Consider the following 22,053-nt stretch of genomic DNA (forward strand, 5'->3'; position numbering starts at 1 on the left):
AGGAGGAGCAGAGGATCAATGCGGTTCAAGAATCGATTCCAGCGGTGAGAGGGATGGCGTCCCGGTCCCGCTGCCCGTGTCAGGAGCGGGTCCCCAAGTCCCGCCGTTAAGCGCACGGCTCCCCGCTCCTCACCTGGATCCATCCTGGGTGGATCCAGCACCTTGGCCCGGGATCAGCTCCCGGGGGATTCCCCAGCCTGCTGTCCCTGGGCGATCCCCTTCCTCCGAGGATGGGAGCTCCTGCCTGACCCGGGTCTCCCCTCGCAATCTGCGGACCTCGGATGGATTCCCGGACCTGGGACCCCAAGCCTGTCCTCCTTCCCGGGGATCCCTTTGCTCCTGGGGCTCACCCTCCCGATCCCCATACAGGGTGGGCTCTGGCTCTCTCTGGGAACCCGAACCCCAGCCCCGGGCGCCGCCCCCGAGTCCTCCGACTTGGCTTTGGCCTCCATCCCTTTACCTCCAGGGTGGGGGGGTCTCCTGGGGCGCGCGGAACCGGGTGGCGCCCTGCGGAGAGATTTGTCGTAAAGCGGGGTGCTAGGCATTTTGGGTGCTTTGTCTGTGAACGGCCCTAGGAACAGGGAAACTGAGGCACGCTCCGCCAGCTTAGCCCTGCCTGGCCGTGTAGGGGCCCTGCTGGTTCTCCAGCTGAGCGTCCCAGGGCGGTGCTATTTTGGGCTCTGCGAAGGGGTATGTTAGCTTTCGGGTGGCGAGACCTGCTGTGGAGGCGCCGGTGTTCGGAAACGAGGAGGAGGAACCGTGGAGGCGCCACCGGAAGGCTGGCCGCTGCTCATTCACTGTAGAGCTGGTGGAAATGCCGGGCTGGGGGGCGCCATGGCCTTACTCCCCTCTGGGGCTCCACCGTCTAACAATGGATGGAGGTTAGCCCAAGGCTCTGAGAGGAGCTCCGGGCTTTTCTTTTCTGTTTAAGTGGGTGAAAGTTCACCTCTCCAGGGCTTGTGGTAACTCCGCATCCCTTTGTGTAAATTCCCGGACCTTCACCACCAGCAGGTTTGCTGGGGGTGCAGGGACAGGGGAAATTGTAAGAAATGCATGAAATCTTCCCAGAAGGTTGTTGAGTTTTTAGACACTATCTTTTATATCCGAATTTTAAAGTACACGTTTTTTTTTTCTTTCCAGTCTCCATACCCTCACTGCCCACTCACCCATCTCATTCCTCCCCTAGTCCCAAAGGGTAAAGGAGGCAACAAATGCACAGAAGAGTTGACATGGTCTGGGCCACCAGGAAGGGGATCAGCTTGAAGACTTGGATTGACTTCTGAATATATTGCTTATCAGTCAGGGTGTTGAATGCCTGGCACTGTTCCCCCAGTGGGAACTCCATATCAGTGTGTCTAATGGCAAAATGGAACCATAGTGTTCCGACTTTAGAACCTGATGTCAGAAATGAAGACCGGAGGGGCTTTTAGAGAGAATGTAACATGCACTCAGGCATGATCAGTGAAGCCCTGTGCATGCGGTTTGTTTGATTTGGTTTTACTTCTCTACACGTCTGTGCTCTTCCTGTTTTCAGAGAACAGTAGCAATATTCTGTGAAATTGCCTCTTCCTTATTTGATTAAGAGTTTGTCTTTCTTACCTATTCCTTTGGATTCTCTAAAAAGAAAAAAAAAAAAAGACCCTGTTCAATTATTTGTTGCACAAATGTTAAAACAGTGTTACAACAACAACAACAAAAAACTTCATTTAGGATGCTACCCTCTCAGCTTATCGAACTGACTTTTTAATTATTTTTGCTGGACACTGATCCATTCCTTATTAGACAGTTGTAATGTGATTTTTGCGCTCTCTATTATTAACTTAAAAACTAAAAATACAGGCATTTTCTTTTGGTGTGGCATAGACTGTAATTTTCTTGGGGGCTTGTGTTTTGCTCAGTGGATATTTAACAGTTTCTTTCTTGATGACATCTAGACCCACCCTGATTTTCTTTGAAGATTTGTGTGATCTCATAATTTCCTGGTTCTCTATCATAGGCTAGGTTGGAAACATATTTCTAAGCATCAATTTTAACTTGGAAATAAAGCCTATAAACAAAAAGTAATGTAATGAGAATGTCCTGATTTTTGTGGTTCACACATTAAAATGCTGAGGATACTATTCTGCACCTTTTCATGCTGTGTTTATGATATATCTTTCTGAGCATTCCCAGGTAGGTAAATTACAAAGGAACTGGAGGACGGTACAAACACACTGTCTCTGAGGGGAGATGTGCTTCCTCCCTGATAGATTTATTGGGACTGAATAGAGGAGCACGAGGAGGGGTTTATGCAATGATGGCTTCTTAACAAACTTAGGATGTGAAAAATTCCACTGGAACACAGAGGCATATTTTATCTTCCTTGTTTTATCTGTTTCACACTTGAGTATCCCCAAGATACCTACACACACATAGACAAACACAAAGTCGTCCTCTCCCCTTCACAGCATCTCTGATTGATGGCAATAACTGCTAACATTTGTTAAGTGCCATTTATCTATGCCAGGCACTGGCTGGGCACTTGTATATTACTCATCCTCAACTGTAACTCTGGAAGACATAAATTATATACCCATTTGATAGAAGAGTAAATAGGTTTAGAGAATGAAAGGAAACTTGCCCATAGTCATACAGCTAGGAAGGGGTAGATCTAAGAGTTCAACTTCATGTCTCTCTCTCCACCACTCATGCTGCTAGCTCACCTCTTTCTCTCTCTAACTCCCTGCCCACACCACATCTGTGTGTATTCCATATAGGTATAAGATCCACAGAACTTCTACTGTATCTTCTTGTTGGTGTGTACTCATTTCAACAGTCTTGCAACCAAAGATCCAAGGGAAAAAAAGCCCTTTTCCTCAGCCCCAACCTCATGATCATGTAACTAGCTTCAAAAGTGGATATGTGGGAAAGCATTTTAATCTAAAGTATTAGAATCTTACAGGGCTACCTATTGTCTTTTTCCCCAAGTTCTTAAAGCACTAAATCATAGGCATGGGGTAGTCTCCTTATATACGCCATCTTCCTTTATTTAATAATGAAGTCAAGATTGGCACTATTGACAGTGGACGCTTTTCCTGAACAAATAGGCTCAGTCATAAAGGGGAGCTAATAGTAAGAAGGGTGCACTCATACATTGCAACATAAGAGATGTTGAAGGGGCCCTTGGAACATCCATTGTCTTGGCTTTTAAGTGTTTTTTTGTGAGACTCGGGGTTCTCTTGGTTCCAAGGCTGCGTGTTTCTCTTACTTACAGAACCTGCCGTGTCCACAGTAAAACTAATTGACTATGGGATATCTTTGTTAAGACGAAATAGTTCAGCAGTAGCTGGAATGTCTTTCTATTCTTTCAACAATCATTAAGCTCTAGCAATAAGCTGGGCATTGTACTTGAGTTTGGTAATGGAAAGGTGAACAAGATAGCCTGTGGAATTCACACTACCGTGGGAAAAGATGAAATAAAAAATAAGCTGAAACAAATCAAAGTCTTACCAATTGTGACACAGGGCTCTGGTTGGATATGGAGGGTTGAAATGATACTTCAGTTAGGATAGTCTGGAAAACTTCTCTGAGGAGGTGACATCTGAGCTGAGCTGAAAGGATGAGAAGAGAGCTGAGCATTCTGGAGAAGATCCTAGACAGAAGTAAACAGCAAGTACACACACCCAGAGGCAGACACAACCTTGATGTGTTTAAGGAGCAGAAAAGAGGTGGTATAGCCAGAGGGTGGAGAGAGAGAAAGATGCCACCCTGAGACTGGAGGGGGAGTGAGGCCCAGACCACTCAGGGCTTTTGGGCCTATGAACACTGTGTTTCAGTGCTATTGTAAGCACTTTGGGAAGCCAGAGGCAGACTTTAAGCTGGGATTGGGGTGTGTGATGTGATCTGGGTTTTTTGTTGTTGTTTGTTTTTGAGACAGGGTCTTGTTCTGTCACCCAGACTGGAGTGCAGTGGTGCCATCAGAACTCACTGTTGCAGCCTTGACCTCCGAGGCTCAAGCAGTCCTTCCACCTCAGTCCCAAGTAGCTGGGGCTACAGACGTATACCACCACACCGGGCTAATTTTTACATTTTTTTGTGTAGAGATGGGATCTCACTATATCGCCCAGGCTGGTCTCAAACTCTTGGGCTCAAGCGACCTCCTGCCTCAGCTCCCCCAAAGTGCTGGGATTACAGGTGTGAGCCACCATGCCCAGCCCCTGATCTGTTTCTAATGGAAAACTGTAGCTGCTATGTAAAGAAGAGAGTCTATAGGGGGTCAAGCAGGAAGACTAGTTAAGAGACTTTGTATTTGCACAGACTTGAGATGTTAGGTCTTTATTTAAGGTAGGAGCTGTGGAGCTGGGATTGCAGGTGCACGCCACCATGCCAGGCTAATTTTTATATTTTTGTAGAGATGGAGTTTCTCCATGTTGGCCAGGCTGGTCTTGAACTCCTGACCTCAAGTGATGAGGTGGACTTATTTGAAATATATTTTGAAGGTAGCGTTGACGGTACTTGCACTCGGAGAATGAGGAACACTTGCGGGATTTGATCTACTGAGATCAGCCTCTGAGATCTGCTGGTGGTCTGCAGATCTACTCAGTGGGCACAGTGCTTTGGGCTGAATTTCAAGTGTGTTAGTGTGCTGAGGAGTGTTCCCAGGCCTCTGATCTGTTCTTTCCCTCCACGGTTTTGAAATTCTGTCATGGCATGGGAGAGGGGTACGGGGGAAGGAGGAGGTGATAAGAACGTTGGGCAAGGGGGAAGGCAGGAGAGTTTTGAAAGAGAAAGTGAAGGGATGAGTGAAAAAACCCTGCTTCACTAGTAGTTTTATTAAGTGCAATTCCCACTCCCAGGACTAAATCACCTTCCTTCAAACCCTCTAGAGCTTGCTGGTTACTCAGGCATTGAGTAACCATTAGGGCCACTCCGCCTTAAATAGAGATGTCTTCCATAAATGGATGCTGTTTTCCATAACCAGCACTTGAACCTTTCCCATTTCTTTTTTTGGGGAAGAGATGAAGGCCAGAGTGTGGGAGTTGATTTACATTTTACATCTGCTTTTCCATTTAGGTCTTAGGAGTGATTTCTTCAGGAGGCTGTGGAGGAGGCTTGATTGCACCCTGGCAGGTTAGAGAGAAATGGGAAAATTGTATTGTACTTTCCCAGCAGAACAATTATGCTGTCTATCCTGCTGAGCCTCAGATTTAGAGAACTGCTTCCAGGATAGTTACCCTTATCTTTCCCTATTGCCCGTGTCTTGCTCTGTGCATCAGGAGAGAGTGCCTTGAGTCACCATGGGTGGGATATTTTTCTGTATAACTTTCTATTTTATTTTTTAATGTGAATGATTCCAGGTGATCAGGGACTCAGCTGTCATAAACATGGCCATCCAGTTTATTTGTTTTTAGGAGAAAATGTGAAAGTCTATCCCTGTTGCTGGGTAATGGCTTGACTATTTTTAGATTGGGCTGCCAGAGATATAAATTGCTATTTTAGTCTGCAGGCTGGTGGTGGGTAGACAAATCCTACTTACTGCACCCTACACAGAGCACTTTCAGTTTCATCTAACTTCAGCCATCTTGGGGCCTTGCTGTTTACCCTTGAAAATTCCTAATAGGGTATGCTACTTACAGCTCTGTTGTTATATCTCAGGGCAACGATGTGGTATATCCTCCAATACTTGGGACACTTTTAAAGCATTCTTCCCAAGAGTGTAATTATTTTCTTTTTTGCTAATAAGAACTGTATAGCAACACTCTTGTCCCTTAGGAAATAGTAAAATTTTTTAAAATATTAGCGGAGGAGAAAAGATGATGCTTGATAATAGTTAACTATATTTGAGAATAGCTTGGATAAATTTTGAAGCTAGTAGCTGTATATTTCTCTTTAACAGTTGATTTTCAAACCATCTGGTAGATTATACTCAGTAAGTACATATTTTGTACACTAGTTAAATATCTTAACCCATCAGTGGGCCAAGTGAAATATCTTCACTGTCCCAAATTCATTCCACAGTGGATTTTCCACCTGAACTATCTGTATTGTGTTAATAGTGGCTGCCACTTTATTTTTATTTATTTGATCTAAGGATAACAGGCTCTTCCTAACTCAGGGAGAGAGTATTGACTGGTCTTTTATTTGTAAACTGGGCACTCTCTAAAATGGCTTGGTCATGCGTTTTAGCCAATTTTTGGCAACTTGGTTCTACCATTTGGTTCAGCCTTGTACCATTTTTTATTGTGTGTATGAATAAGGTAATGAGTAGTTACAACTCATTAGTGGCACAAAATACCAACCACCTCCCCCTGCCATTCACACTTCTTTAAACTAGCTTGAGCAAAAGGATGATTTATTGTGCAAAGCCTGTTGACGTCTTACAGACTCTTAAGCACAGGAATGCAGTGGACCTCTGCGACCTGAATGCTGTTGAAGTTGTTTTTTTTTTCATTTTTTTTTTTTTGCCTCCATCTGTTTCTGTGCATCTGTTTCTTTCTTTTATTCAGACAGCTGCTTTTTTCTCTTCTTCTGAGAAAAAAAAGGATGAGTTAGACTAATCCAGAGTCCTTCATGAAACCTGTTGTGGGTATGGGTTGGGTTTTTGGTGAGGAGGGCATCCTCACTCAGCATACTGAAATGGAAGAATGCTGTCCTCTCTAGGTTCTGTGGTATTCATGCCTTTCGCCGTACTACTGATCGTCACAAAGTTAGCCTAAAGGGAAGTGTGGAATATGGGCATATGTCTATATATGTAACAGATTTTGATATTTAGATACATGCACACATTTGTGTGTATATATGAATTTTGTCGCCAAAAGAATCAGGTAGTAGTCATGTGTTTGGTCTTTAAAGCAGACTCTTGGAATTCAGGAATAATGAAGGTGAAAAACATACCTCCTGTTTTAAGTTGCCTGGAGGTAGCCAGGCATCATTTATTTAAGCTGTCTGGTGACAGGTAATACAATGTAGGGAAATTGGTGGGACAGGCCTGTTAATCATGGGATGTAGGGTTTAAAGATGCGCCTGTATAAAGTTTTGTAAATTTTAAGAGAGAAAATAGAAACTTTGTGTTTCAAATGTAGTGTATCCCTTTTCACTAAATGACAATAAAATTTAGAAAAATTTGTTTGTTTCTTTTTTAGTTGTACCGTGTGTGTGTGTGTGTGTGTGTGTGTGTGTGTGTGTGTGTGTGTGTGAATGGAGGAGGAGGCTTCCAGTTGAAGGGGTGGATATGGTTTCTGTTTGCTTTTGGTTGTAGAAGTTTGCTTTTGGTTATAGAAGGTTTTTCTTTTGAATAAACTGAAAGACTGCTTAATCTAGTAAACTAGGGTATTTGCTTAAGGATCATTGCTGTTGGCTCGTTTGACTCCTCTTTAGTGGCTTTGGCTTTATTACTGCAACTAGATATTTCCACCAGTCACTTCCTCGCTTAGAATAGACCACATGCCCACTGGTAGGTTTACTCATTGTTCTTCACACACTTTGAGTTTTTCTTACGTCACGTTCTTTTTGTTTTTACAGGTTCATGAACCATCGAGCTCCAGCCAATGGCCGCTACAAGCCAACTTGCTATGAACATGCTGCTAACTGTTACACACACGCAGTGAGTACAAGTTTTCCGCCATTGCCACCTTTCCACAGGGCTTTGCGGGGAGGAAGGGGTAGTTACTCTAGTAACCTCAGCGCAATTAGTTGGATTTACCCATCTCTGTGACCTTATCTACCAGGAAATCAGTGCTGGGTCACGTCACCAGAAGCTATATAAGCATGTAGAACGCTTTGTGTGTTCTAACCTACAGTCAGCTCTGTCCTGGATTTGCTTTCTCCAACAAGATCTTTAAGGGAATAATAATAGTATATACCCTAGTTATAGAAAAACCAAAGACACCTATTTATGAAGACTCTCACCCCTAGAATGAAATGAATCGCCTTTTCAAGACAATCAGCTGTGTTCATTTGGCAAGGAGAGTTCACAATTTGTTGAAAACGATGCATTTTTAAATTAAGTGATCCTCTGAAATGGGGAGGGGAGCCATGGCCTCCCACCCCTACAGTGGCCACTGCTCCCCAGAGGAGATGTTATTCCATATTGGTGAAGAAAAAGCTGATGTGATCCATAAATTTTTCTGTTAATTTTTTTCTGCATTATAAAAGCAAAACATGCTCATTATTAGAAACTTTAAAAAATACTGAAAAACGTATACGAAAAACAAAACTAACCAGGAATAAACTGTTAACACTTTAGTGCATTTCTTTGTGTGTGTGTGTGTGTGTGTGTGTGTCTGTGTTGGGGGTGTTTGTGAATATGTATGTATTTTCAGTTTTCCTGTTAATGTGACATTAATGGCATTTTCTTATGTCATTATAAATTTTTTACTTTATCTGTGGTTTCATTATTCCCTTGCATTTAGTGACTTTGAGGGAAAAATAGTGGCTGGGATACAGTCTGAAAACAAGAAATAGAGAAAAGACCAGTTTACTTCTTTAACAATGAATGTTTAGAACAGGCTAGTTTATGATAGACACTGTTGGTACAATACAATTATTCAGATACTGAGACACACAGCTTACCTTTAGGAATAATATTTACTCAGGATGAACCTGAATAAACTAACTTGTCTCTTCTGAGTGTGTCACAGGCTAAGGAACACTTGTGTAAACTGTAGTTAAGGGAAACCTGACAAAACCTCCATATTAAGTTTTTAGAACAGAAAATATAATCTTATTAAACCATATCTTGAATTTTTGGATTTCAGGGACCAATAATATTTCTAACACAAACAAAACACCCCTTTTGTCATCATTTCACTGGAGAGAACATACTTAAACATGAAAAGTAGAAAGGACATGGTCTCAAGATCTCAAGATAAAGGGCATTCCTTTCAATGAAATACATTTTGTTTTATGAAAAACTTTATTGTACTTAAATATACTTAAATCCTCTGAAATAGGGAGGGGAGCCATAGACTCCCACCCCTACAGTGGCCATTGCTTCCCAGCAGAGATGCAATTGTATTTAATGTTCTAATTTTGCTTGGGCCAATGAAAACTTCAGCATCTGAAAAACTCATGCCAGTCTCATCTAGGGGATTTAACATTCTGTTGCAAGATGGCAAATGTAGGTTTGGGGAGAAAAAAGATAAGCAAATTGCTAATGATTGTATTCTTTGTCAAGTATACTTCTTCTAATATCTAATAAAGTCGTTTATCCTCCTGGGAGTTTCTGTCATGATAAGATGTTTACTAGTCATAATCATACACGTATGACTAGACCTTAAAGTTTGTGACCATGTGGACTATGAAATATGGTGCAGAAAGCAAAATTCTCTCTAAAATTCTCAGGATTTTTTGAATAGGTGGGCCTTGGAAATGGATTGCTCTTGCTTATTTAAAAGGCTCTGTTAAAAATGAAGTGACCCCAAAACACTCTCTGCAGTAGTTCTCAAATTGGTGGAATGTACTGATCCAAAGTGAAAATCAGGGTGTATAACTTCAACAATTGACTTTTTGTATGTGTGTGTTGCTATGTACTTTATAATACCTATTACTTGATTTGTTCAATTATCCTGACCTGAAATATTGAGATATCAATTGCAACAGGACAGATGTTTTAAAATGAGGACCTCCCTGAAAAATCTGCGTATATGCTTGGCTTTTTTTTTTTTTTTTCTTTTTGACACAGGGTCTCACTCAGCCTCCCAGGCTGGAGTTCAATGGTACAATCACGGCTCACTATATCCTCAGCCTTTCAGGCCCAAGCAGTCTTCCCACCTCAACCTGCCAAATAGCTGGGACTACAGGTGTTTGCCACCATGCCTGGCTAATTTTTTAAATTTTTGTAGAGACTGAGTCTTGCTGTGTTACCCAGGCTGGTCTCGAACTCCAGGGCTCAAGCGATTCTCCTGCCTCAGCCTCCCAAAGTGCTGGGATTACAGTCATGAGCTACCACACCCAGACTGCTTGCTATTTGAATCTTTCAAGTAATTACTCTAAATCAGATTACAAAGTAGAATGAAACATGTCCTTATTTAATGAAATTAGGATAAAGAACATCTGTTTTGCAACAGCTGAATAATGTTGCATCCTTGATGGCTTAATTGTATCCCCATTGGTGGGCACAATTCCTGGGCCCTGAATGGTATTACCTGCTTTCCAGTGTAGCAGCTAATTTCATCTGGCTCTCGTTACGATTATCCAGGAGAGACAAATACTTGCTTTAAGATTATTTTACTAAAATTGTTCCTGGTAAACCTCTGTACTTTTAGTAAAAGACTCAATTCCATAAAAGCCAGAATATTCCATTCACCATTCTTTATCTTTCCCTCAGTTCCTCATTGTTCCGGCCATCGTGGGCAGTGCCCTCCTCCATCGGCTGTCTGATGACTGCTGGGAAAAGATAACAGCATGGATTTATGGAATGGGACTCTGTGCCCTCTTCATCGTTTCTACAGTATTTCACATTGTATCGTGGAAAAAGAGCCACTTAAGGTACAGTGGATGGCATGCTGTTTCAACAGATCCAAATAGTTGACTCAACATGTTTGGTAGCCTCCCACGCTGGCATGCTTTAGTCAAGTAGGGCAAAGAGTAGACATTTTTCTGCCTTGTAGACTAGAATACTATCCCATTATTCAGGACTTGTTCTTTGGACTGGATGAAGTTTGAGGACTCCTCCCCAGTATGCATCTAAAAAGGCAGGCCTTTGCTCAGTAACCCCAAACAAAACCTCACTGATTCCCCAGGACTTACCACTTAAAAACCTGAGAGCTATTTTCCAATACTATCAAGCACACTAAGGATATGATGGGAGCAGCAGCTGTGGGGTAGTGACAAAGCACACTGAGCTTGGAGTCAGCAGGCAGGTTTTGAGGCCCAGCCCTACTCTTTAATGTTGGGTAAATCACTTGACCTTGTGGAGCCTCAGTATCTGTATCACTTAAATGAGAATAATAATACCTGAGTCAGTCAGTGTGATAGGTGAATGAGATAAGGTACTTGAAAATAACTTGAAAATTACAAAAGACCCCACAAGTGTGTGAAGTATGGAGGTATACTTATTGTTTGAGTTTACCATTTTGCAAAGTTTAGCTTTCAGAATTAAGTCTTGTGTATATTATTCAAAGTTCACATATTTTGCTATTAATAGCCGTCAAGCACTTTCAAAACAATACTATAGCTCTTGGCCTGCCAACGAGAAGAACGTAAAAGCTTTCCTCCTCTGAGTGAAGGATTGATTTTGGAGCACCACACCATTGAGGTGGGAATGGGTTGCTTGTGAAATGGATTCTGCACAACCCTAAAGGGCAAAACTTCTTTTCAAAACAGGAAGATTCAGAGCAGAGTATGAGCAATTTAAAGAAATACTCGAATATGCCTTTTGGTTTTAAAGAATGTCCAAAAAAACCTCAAACTATTCAAACAATCTGATATTTAAAAGATATGCTTCATTTACAAGCAGGATTTGAGATTTATGAGATGATTACTGGTTCCCTCACATGTAGAATCCTAGAGTTTTAGAGCTGGGAGGATCTTTATAAATCATCTAATTCAAATCACTTAATTTTTATTTGGGGGAACTGAGGCTCAGAGAAGTGACCTGACTTGTCTGAGTCAGTGAAACCAGCAGAATCCGATTATTCCAAGACCTCTGACTCCAAGTCCTAGTTTTTTTCACCATATCTTTTACAATATTGCATATAGCTTGCAGTCTGCTACCTTTTCCTGTAAGATGACAGTTTCCTGGGCTTAAAATAAAACTACAGCATTGAATCACAAGGGCACTCTGGGACACTCACAAGAGAACCACAAAAGTGCCTGTCCTGGCTCCTTAGGACACACTGCCACAGCGCCCAGAGGCCAGGTTAAAAGGTTATTATCTTCCTGGCACAATTTAGTGCTTGTGGTTGTCTCAGCAAACTTGGTTTCGATATCTAGATTCTGGATCAATAAAAAGTTGTAGGTACCTACTTCAGTATTCTGGATCTTCCTGCCAGAGGTGTAATAGAAACTAGATTCTCTTGAACTTTGAATAGCACTGCTAGAATCATATGCCATGTGTAGATTTTTGCTCTTATAGAATTTTTAAATATCAAAAAAGGCTTATTTAAGTAAAAGTGAGAAGGGAATTAGCATTTATTACATGGTAGGTGCTCCCGTGTGCTAGGTACTATGCTAGATACATGGCCTACATTATCTCATTTAATGTTCACACATACTCCATGAGAAAGATCTTATTTTCACTTTAGCTATGAGGAAAGTGAGAGTCAGAGAGGTCGGTGGCAGATCTTGGATAAGACTCCAGATCTGTCTACCTACTCTAACAGCGTATAACAATCTAGAAAACAGAATTAGAAAGGCCCAAAACCTTGCTAGGAATCACAGTCATCCAAGGAGTTATAAAAACTTGTTCTTCCCCTTCCTCCAACCTCTATCTCACCTCCTAGCCCTTCAGAGTCTTCTGAACTGAAGGCCATCACAGTATTTTACAAGTTCCCCAGCTGATGATGTGCAGTCAAGTTTGAAAAGCATTGATGTAGTGTTCACTTCTTTAGACCTATGGCATAAAGTATCATCTATGGGTATGCTATAGCTTCTGATGACTAATAGACTGAAACCCATTCTTTCTCACAAATGTATTTTTCATTCCATTAAAACTTTTTTTTTATTTTTAATTTTTGTGGATACATGGTAGGTATATATATTTATGGAATACATTTTTCTTTTTTTTTTTTTTTGAGACAGACTCTCACTCTGTTGCCCAGACTGGAGTGCAGTGGTGCAATCTCAGCTCACTGCCACCTCTGCCTCCCGGGTTCAAGTGATTCTTGTGCTTCAGCCACCTGAGTCGCTTGGACTACAGGCCTGTGCCACCACACCTGGCTAATTTTTGTATTTTTAGTAGAGACAGTGTTTCACGGTGTTGGCCAGGCTGGTCTCAAATTCCTGACCTCAAGTGATCCACCTGCCTCAGCCTCCCAAAGTGCTGTGATTATCGGTGTGAGCCACCACGCCCAGCCTTTACGGGGTATATTTTTTCACTTACACAAGTCCTTATTAGTTTGCTTTGGTCAATGTTACATGTAGGGGGAGGCAAAGTCTAATACTGGTGTTCCCTCAAATTATAGTTATACCTGCTTGGACAGTGAAAATAGATTCAAGATGATACTACAAATTTGTACTTTTAAATTACCTCAGTAAAGGGCAGATTCCGTCTAATCCATTTTATGAATAGACCTCAGTGAACCAAACTCTTTGTACGTAGACCCCTGACTTTTCAGTTTTGGAAGGAGGAACTTGCTTAGAAATACAGGTGGCCATGCTTTTGTAGTAAATGTGCCTTTCTTTGTTTTTGTTACTGTTTTTCCTAAGTTAGTTTCTGAATTTCCTTTATTACTATTTACTATCCACACCAGGGTATTTGAAGTAAAAACAGTAAATACACTCTAAAAAGATACAAAGAATGTGATTTCAGCTCAGGGAGTGTTTACTGAACATCAGGACTTTGCCCTGCACTGATAGGAGCTGGGGTGAGCGGGGGAAGGTGGTCTGCCCTCCAGGAACTTCATTTTTCTGTTAGATGGGATCCAAAAGAAATGGAAAACATCAGAAAAGACAGATTCTGTTTGTTTGCTTTAACCACTTCAGATTTCCTGACTATCATGGAGCTCTGTCCCTATGTCTCATATATGCTGAGAGTATCTATTGTATGTGCAACCTAAAAAATAATACAAAGCTTTTACTCATGACTTCATAACATTAGCAACAACAAAAATGTGTGTGCCCTTGGCAGAACAAGTGTAAAGGCCATGAGAACAAGAACAAGAATGGAAATTGCAACATAGTGGAGTGATAACCCATACTTCCTATCTGAACACTTTCTGAAAAACTTACTTAACTTTTTTTTCCCCCTCATTAGGACAGTGGAGCATTGTTTTCACATGTGTGATAGAATGGTTATCTATTTCTTCATTGCTGCTTCTTATGCTCCATGGTAAGATACAGTCTTCCTATTTTTGAAGGTAGTGATTTTATGATTAGAATTCCTCACTCCTCCTTTCCTCTCTTCCTCTTGTCCCCACCCTCAGCCCTCATGTGTACACCACGTCCCCTCCTCCTGAACACATACGTGCATGCATTTTTTTTTCCCATTCGATGTACTTGGGTCAGATTGCATATTTGAAGGGGAGAATATTGCTGCTGTTTATAATATCTTGGTATTGGATTGTTCGAGAAGAAGTGCAAAGGTTTTGGTGGAGATAGGGTTTCACCATGTGTGCAGATAGCTTGCTCACTCTTGAAATCTGTAACCTTTGCTCTCCATATTGTTTCCCTGTACCTCTGCTGTTGTTCAGAACACTAGAAAATTGAATTGTTTAAGTGGAAATGCTGTAAATATGTATGAGGAAAGCGAGCTTATTTATTTATTTTATTGTTTTTTTTTGAGACAAGAGTCTCGCTCTGTAGCCCAGGCTGCAGTACAGTGGCATAATCTCGGCTCACTGCAACCTCCGCCTCCCGAGTTCAAGAGATTCTCCTGCCTCAGCCTCCTGAGTAACTGGGATTACAGGCACGTGCTGCCATGTCTGGCTAATTTTTGTATTTTTAGTAGAGATGGGGTTTCACCATGTTGACCAGACTGATCAGGAACTCCTGACCTCAAGTGATCCGCCCACCTTGATCTCCCAAAGTGCTGGGATTATAGGCGTGAGCCACCATGTCTGGCCTATTTTTTTTTATTTTCTGAGACAGGGTCTCACTCTGTCTCCCAGGCTGGAATGCAGTGGCGCCATCTCAGCTTACTACAACCTCCACCTCCCAGGTTCAAGTCATTCTCCCATCTCATTCTCCCAGGTAGCTGGGACTACAGGCATGTGCCACCACACCCAGCTAATTTTTGATTTTTTTGGTGGAGATAGGGTTTCACCATGTTGTCGATACCAGGTTGCTATCAAACTCCGACCTCAAGTGATATGCCTGCCTCTGCCTCCCAAAGTGTTGGGATTACAGGCATGAGCCACCATACTCAGCCATTTTTGTTTGTTTGTTAGTTTTGAGACGGAGTCTCACTATGTTGCCCAGGCTAGAGTGCAGTGGCAGTGGCCCGTGGTCTCAGCTCACTGCAACCTCTGCCTCCCAGGTTCAAGTGATTCTCCTGTGTCAGCCTTTGAGTAGCTGGGGCTACAGGCATGTGCCACCATGCCTGGCTAATTTTTGTATTTTTAGTAGAGACGAGGTTTCACCACGTTGCCCAGGCTGGTCTCAAACTCCTGACCTCAAATGATCTGCCCGCCTCAGCCTCCCAAAGTGCTGCGATTACAGGTGTGAGCCACTGCACCCAGCCTGTTTTTGAAATTTAAGCCATTTGTCTTCAATTCACCTCAAGTGCAGTAGCTACTATATAGCAAGTGTGTTTATCATTTCTTTTGCGGAGTAAGAGAACCGGCCACATGAGTTAACTATTTAAAATACCTAGTATTCTGTTTAGTGCCTTTGATCTTTCTGCCTTTTTAGTGCTGATCAAATATAATCTTTTGTTGCTTTGAAACTCTTAAAGAAACATTAGCTTTCCTCTACAAGACATAATCCAGTTTTAAAAACTCAGAAGCTTATATTTTGCTATCATCTACTGCAGTCATTAGAAACAGGATGCCTCTAGATTCTGGCTAATGCAGCATCAATGATTCAAAAGAAACCTGATTATCTGAAGGAGTAAAAAGTAAGTGCTATCTTTGCCCAGCATCTGACTAAATTATAGGTTGGCTTCACGTTGGAAGAAGCACACTGAAAGGCCTTTATGAATGGATATTAAATGCCCAGAACAATGCTTATTTCAGTAGGAACCTACAGGGTGTTCCAAACAGGATTCCTTACTTTAGTTATTTTAAATTCTTTAATTTAAAATAAGTAAATGAATAAAAAGAATTTAAATGTGAGCTGAGGAGTTAAATATCAGAGTAGGCAATTTGTTTACCTGTAGTTTTAGATATGTAGGCTGTACTTTTTCCATTTGGAAATGTGACTTTTGTAGTTATAGATAATCAGGACAACATTTGTTTTTTTCTCATTTATTCTTTTTTTTTTTTTTTTTCTTGAGACGGAGTTTTGCTCTTGTTGCCCAGGCTGGACTGGAGTACAATGGTGTGATCTCAGCTTACCACAACCTCTGCCTCCTGGGTTCAAGAGATTCTCCTGCCTCAGCCTCCCAAGTAGCTGGGATTAGAGGCACATGCCACCATGGGCACATGCCCAGCTAATTTTTTTGTATTTTTAGGAGAGACGGGGTTTCACCATGTTGGTCAGGCTGGTCTCCAACCCCTGACCTCAGGTGATCCACCCATGTAAGCTTCCTAAAGTGCTGAGATTATAGGTGTGAGCCACCACACCTGGCCTCATTTATTTTATTTTTTTATTTTTTTGAGACAGAGTCTTGTTCTGTCACCCAGGCTAGAATATAGTGGCGCTTTCTTAGCTCACTGCAACCTCTACCTCCTGGGTTCAAGTGGTTCTTCTGCCTCAGCCTCCCTAGCTGGAATTACAGGTGCCCACCACCATACCCAGCTAATTTTTATATTTTTAGTAGAGACTGGGTTCCACCATGTTGGCCAGGCTGGTCTTGAACTCCTGACCTGAAGTGATCTGCCAGCCTCGGCCTCCCAAAGTGCTGGGATTACAGGTGTGAGCCACTGTTCCCAGACTTCTCATGTATTCTTAATATGAAGTTAGTACAAATGAGTTTGCAGCATTTTAAAATTCAGACCTCACAACAGTCCATGGTTAAATTCCAACAAAATGTCTTCCATAATGTATGTTAGGAGTAATTCTTCTCATATTCTCTCTTGGCAGAGAGATTAATAATGGAGACAGTTGGTTTGTGTATTAGGTATCCACTGTGGATATGTGATCCTGGTTCAGGATTTTGTTCCAGGTTCTCATTAAGCTTTGTAAGCAATCCACTCCCAAATACACAGTCAGAAATTAAAGGGCAAGCAGTCTTGACCTCATTCTACCTAATAGGGTAAGTTAGGCGTCACAAGAGTGCTGGGACTCCCTTCTACTTGTCTGCTTTTAGCTGGTTCTATTTTTAAACCATGTCGAAACTAATTCTAAGGTTTTTTTTTTGTTTTTTGTTTTTTGTTTTTTTAGTCAAAATCTTGCTCTGTCACCCAGGCTGGAGTGCAGTGGTGTGATCTCAGCTCACTGCAACCTCCGCCTCCCGGGCTCAAGCGTTCTCCTCTCTCAGCCTCCCGAGCAACTTGGATTACAGGCACATGCCACCATGCCTGGCTAATTTTTGTGTTTTTAATAGAGATGGGGTTTCACCATGTTGGCCAGGCTGGTCTTGAACTCCTGACCTCAAGGGATCCGTCCGCCTCGGCCTCCCAAAGTGCTGGGATTACAGATGTGAGCTCCCGGCCTAATTCTGAGTCTTAAAGGTTGACTGACAAATTTGTCTTTTAGTTGCTTAATTTTACCTAAATTGCCCAAATGCCTCCTTGATGTGTTGAGTGCCTTTTCTTCCTGCTCTTATCCTAAGTCTTTCTCAGTTTTCAATGACACAGGTTCTGTTAATTCCCTTCATTTATCACTTCTGTTCTTTGTTGTCATGTTTACATTTTTAGGTTAAATCTTCGTGAACTTGGACCCCTGGCATCTCACATGCGTTGGTTTATCTGGCTCATGGCAGCTGGAGGAACCATTTATGTATTTCTCTACCATGAAAAGTAAGAGAAAATAATTTACATTTGATAGTTTTAAAATCGACTGCCTAAATATTACCTGCATTGCAATATAATTTACTTTTATTCGTACTTCAAAATAGTAGAAATACATAAATAGAATATGTTATTTTTAATAAATCTTCAAAACCATTTGGTATCCATTATTAGTGGAAAGATTGCTGTGGAAAAACAAGAGTGGTACAGGTGTGGTATAATGCAGTTGAGGGGACATGGTGACCAGCCCCTTTGGAGTCCGTCAGACTTCATTTCTATAGCATGAGGCAAATTGGCCTTATTCTCTGTGATTCAGTCATCATGTGAGAAAAACAGCCGCTTGTCAAGGTGTTTATGAAGATCGGAGAAAATAGGTATTAAATGCCCAGCACAATATTTACCTAAAGAAGGGCGTATAGGGTATTCCAAAAAGGGTATCTTGAGAAAAAGGATGTTGGGAAGGACATTGGAACTCTTAATATCCTAGCTCTAGGTTACTGCTTTTTAGCCAATTATTCATAGCTGACAGTCCTAATTATTGAGCAATATAAAAACAAAAGCTTATTGAAATTTAGCATCTTCGCTCTAGAGGAGACCTTCAAGGTCCCCTATTCCAGCTTCATGATTAAAAAATCAGAACATTTAGGATATGCATCAAATTAGTGACTCATCTGGAAATTAGGACCCAAACATCCCAGTTCTGATTCCATTGCTCTTTTCGTTACCCTGTATGTTTGAATTTGAGAAACACACAACCATGAAATCTTTGTCATTGGGTTTATTTACAGTTCATTAAATTCTTTATCTATTGTGCTTGGCAGAATGGCTCTCAGAATTGAACATAATTTGTGTTTATCAGAAAGTACCAAATTGTTTTCCCCTTTCAGAAGAAGAAAATGGTAGTTTTCACTACTTTTTGGCTCTGAAATTCACTTAAATACCTTTTTACCATAATTAGCATTGCTGAGTACTGTTATATATTATAGTATATATAAGTCCGAGGGAACAGTTTGCTTCTTGGACTCAAATCTCTTATTTATATCCTTGAATAAACTAGGAAGTCAAGAAAGGCAACTATCTTTTCTCCTTTTGCCGGCCTTCTGGTATAAACAAAGCCCATAAACCCATTCTTCCCCTATATGATTATTTCATGGTAGGCTTTGAGTATAAAACACGATGAATGAGGTATGAGTCACCCTTGGCCATTCAGTTTGGCAGACATTAGGGAGTACCTAAATTGTGTCGGGTACTATTCTAGGATTTACAGATCAAAACATAATTAAATCTTGGTTCCTGCCTTTGAGGAGCTTATAGTCTGGTTTGATTAGGCTGAAAGGTAATTTGAATTTCAGTGCAATGTATTTCTTGGAGTTTTTAGATCTTTTGTAGTCTAATGTGATGAACCTTAAAATTACAGTTTGTGCAGGTGCAAAATAAAGAGACAAACAGAATTACAGGTCCTTTCGTTAGGGTTTGCCGTTCCTTTTTGCTGATAAACTAGGCTCCAGGCTGCATCTCCATTCATCTTCTGAATTTCACTTATAGCTATGGATTGGAATGGTAATGAAAGCAGACACTCTAGGATCAGAAGAGGAAATCTTTTACAAGGTGGAGTGGGTTAAACGATAACTACTTTTGGCAGAAAACATTTTCTTTTTCTTTTTTTTTTTTTTTGAGATGGAGTCTCGCTTTGTCGCCCAGGCTGGATAGAGTGCAGTGGCGTGATCTCGGCTCACTGCAAGCTCCGCCTCCCGGTTTCACGCCATTCTCCTGCCTCAGCCTCCTGAGTAGCTGGGACTACAGGCACCCACCACCACGCCCGGCTAATTTTTTTTGTATTTTTAGTAGAGACGGGGTTTCACGGTGTTAATGTTACCCAGGATGGTCTCGATCTCCTGACATCGTGATCTGCCTGCCTCGGCCTCCCAAAGTGCTAGAATTACAGGCGTGAGCCACTGCACCCGGCTGGCAGAAAACATTTTCTAGGTAGCATGTGGGATTTGATGCCTTTTCAACCCTGAAAGAAATGCTAGTTCCTTATTACTCAACTACTCAACTACTGTGTTTTAGTTAGAGGCCTAGTGGTTGCCTACTGAGAAATAACGTTGTATTTGAATAGTTAAGAGTTTATATTTCTTTCTCAAAAGTAGAAAGGAAAGGCTGGTATGTAAATTGTTAGGTGTTATAGAAATGCATAAGTTAAATTAACTGCACTTCTGTTCCTACAGGTATAAGGTGGTTGAACTCTTTTTCTATCTCACAATGGGATTCTCTCCAGCCTTGGTGGTGACGTCAATGGTAAGACATGGCTTCAGAATTTTAGTTATTTTCTTTTAAACTGCTGGAACTTAGTATGATTATAGATATGATATATAGCTTTTCTTTCTGAAGTTATGTCCATTAAATAGAGACTCAAAAGAAAAATAACTTATAAATAATGAAGTGTTTAGCTGGGCATGGTGGCATGTGCCTGTGGTCCCAGCTACATGGGAGGCTGAGGCAGGAGGATTGCTTGAGCCCAGGAGGTTGAGGCTGTGGTGAGCTTTGTTCATGCCACTGCGCTATAGCCTGAGGAACAGAGCGAGACCCTGTCTCAAAAAAATAATAAAAATAATGAAATGTGCCAGCAACTCGTAAGCTTGCACTAGGCACCATGTACATTTCGGGAAAGCTATAAATTTAGGTATGTTTCTGTCTTTATGGTACTTTCCTGAATCAGAACCAGAATAGGTTCAGAGAGATATTTTTCAAATCCCTTTACTCTTACTTTTCCTTTCCCTTGCTTTTAAGTCATAAGTCAAGCACTTTTTTTTGTTTGTTCTGTTTTCTAAGGCAAGCACTTTTTTTTTTTTCCTTTTACTTTGCTTGACTATATCTTTTGGGGATTTTTGTGGGTAAAGTGTAACATTACCTGTAATAGGCAGTTGCATGTATATATTTGAATTTCCTTTCAAATTGAATTACTGTTGAGAAGTCTGTGTGTATCTGTCCTTTTGAAATGAAAATATATTATTACAACTTCATGGTTCCATCCACCTGGTTACCAGGCCTTTGGCTTATATATTCCAGTATCTTAGGCTCTAGGCACTATATTAATTAAAGAGGTCCCAATGTGTTTAGTTTGAACTCTTCTGAGCCTATGTCATTCAGAAGAACTGTACTTATGATTTCACTCCTAATCTCATAGGCACATTGTAAGAACTTTTTTTTTTTTTTGGGGGGGGGTGGGGGGACAGAGCCTTGCTCTGTCGCCCAGGCTGGAGTGCAGTGGTGCAATCTTGGCTCACTGCAACCTCTGCCTTCTGAGTTCAAGTGATTCTCCCGCCTCAGCCTCCTAAGTAGCTGGGATTACAGATGCCGGCTGCAACCCTTGGCTAATTTTTTGTATTTTTAGTAGAGACAGGGTTTCACCATATTGGCCAGTCTGATCTTGAACTCCTGAGCTCAGGTGATCCACCCGCCTCGGTCTCCCAAAGTGCTGGGATTATAGGCATAAGCTTCACGCCTAGCTATAGGAACATAATTCTGTGATAGTTTTTTTCCTGGTCACAGAAACACCTATAAAAGGTTTAAGACTTTCAAATCTGGTTCTGTTTTTTCAGGGGATGTCTTTATGAGACTATAACAAAATATATTTCTTTGAGATATGAGGTTTATGATGGTTTTAATAATTACCTAGCACCCAAAATACATATAGATGGTATAAGCAACAGGGAATGGTTAGGAGGAGGAGTTTAGTGACAGAAATGAGAAAATCAGCCTTGAAGGCCATGTAGTTAGAGGGCATTTCAGGACACCCAAAGCAATATAAGCAAGGTTTGCGCAGCCTAATTATTAGAGTAGAATTTCAAGCAAATTCCCTCTGGGTATCATAAGAGCAGGTTTATCCAGTAATTTTACTAGCCTAAATCTGTAATTGATATTTCCGTAAGTGGTACAATAGCGGGTGAGTAATGTTTCTGATAATCAAGCAGGATGATCCCCCACATTGCCTTCATAGAAAGGATAAAATTGATCCTCTAGTAAATAAACTGCCTAACAGAACGAAACTCAACAATTTTTAAAGGAATACAACAGAATCTTTACTGTAACAACCTAGCATATACCATAAGTAAATATTATCAGAAATCAATAATAATGTAATAAAATAAATAATAAATATATAATAAATAAATATTACCAGTTAGGCAAGAAACTGGAAAATGACACATACCTAAGGGAAAGCAAATCAATAGAATCAAGCAGGCAAATACAGTTCCTACTAAAGAAAAAGAGATCATGAAATTTGATAAAATATTTGATTGGGGAAAGTTCAGGCTGCTATGGGAGCATTACAGAAGTACCAGAGGAAGTGATATTTCAG

General features: G+C 41.2%; 1 protein-coding gene across 2 annotated transcripts in view; it reads left to right on the forward strand.

The window, feature by feature from the left end:
• Nucleotides 1-6: 6 nt before the first annotated feature.
• MMD (monocyte to macrophage differentiation-associated) overlaps nt 7-22,053 on the forward strand; it is a 34,597-nt gene continuing 12,550 nt past the window's right edge. Inside the window, exons 1-6 of one of the 2 annotated variants that reach the window (XM_011979246.1) lie at nt 7-44; nt 7,501-7,582; nt 10,307-10,467; nt 13,895-13,969; nt 17,598-17,699; nt 19,919-19,988. In XM_011979246.1, coding sequence (XP_011834636.1) covers nt 19-44; nt 7,501-7,582; nt 10,307-10,467; nt 13,895-13,969; nt 17,598-17,699; nt 19,919-19,988 — 516 coding nt within the window. In that variant the 5' untranslated portion in view covers nt 7-18. The remainder of the gene's footprint in view (nt 45-7,500; nt 7,583-10,306; nt 10,468-13,894; nt 13,970-17,597; nt 17,700-19,918; nt 19,989-22,053) is intronic. The other variant, XM_011979247.1, reaches the window with a different exon arrangement.

Source organism: Mandrillus leucophaeus, unplaced genomic scaffold (genome assembly GCF_000951045.1).
Source record: "Mandrillus leucophaeus isolate KB7577 unplaced genomic scaffold, Mleu.le_1.0 Scaffold20, whole genome shotgun sequence".
In the NCBI taxonomy this organism is placed as follows: domain Eukaryota; kingdom Metazoa; phylum Chordata; class Mammalia; order Primates; family Cercopithecidae; genus Mandrillus; species Mandrillus leucophaeus.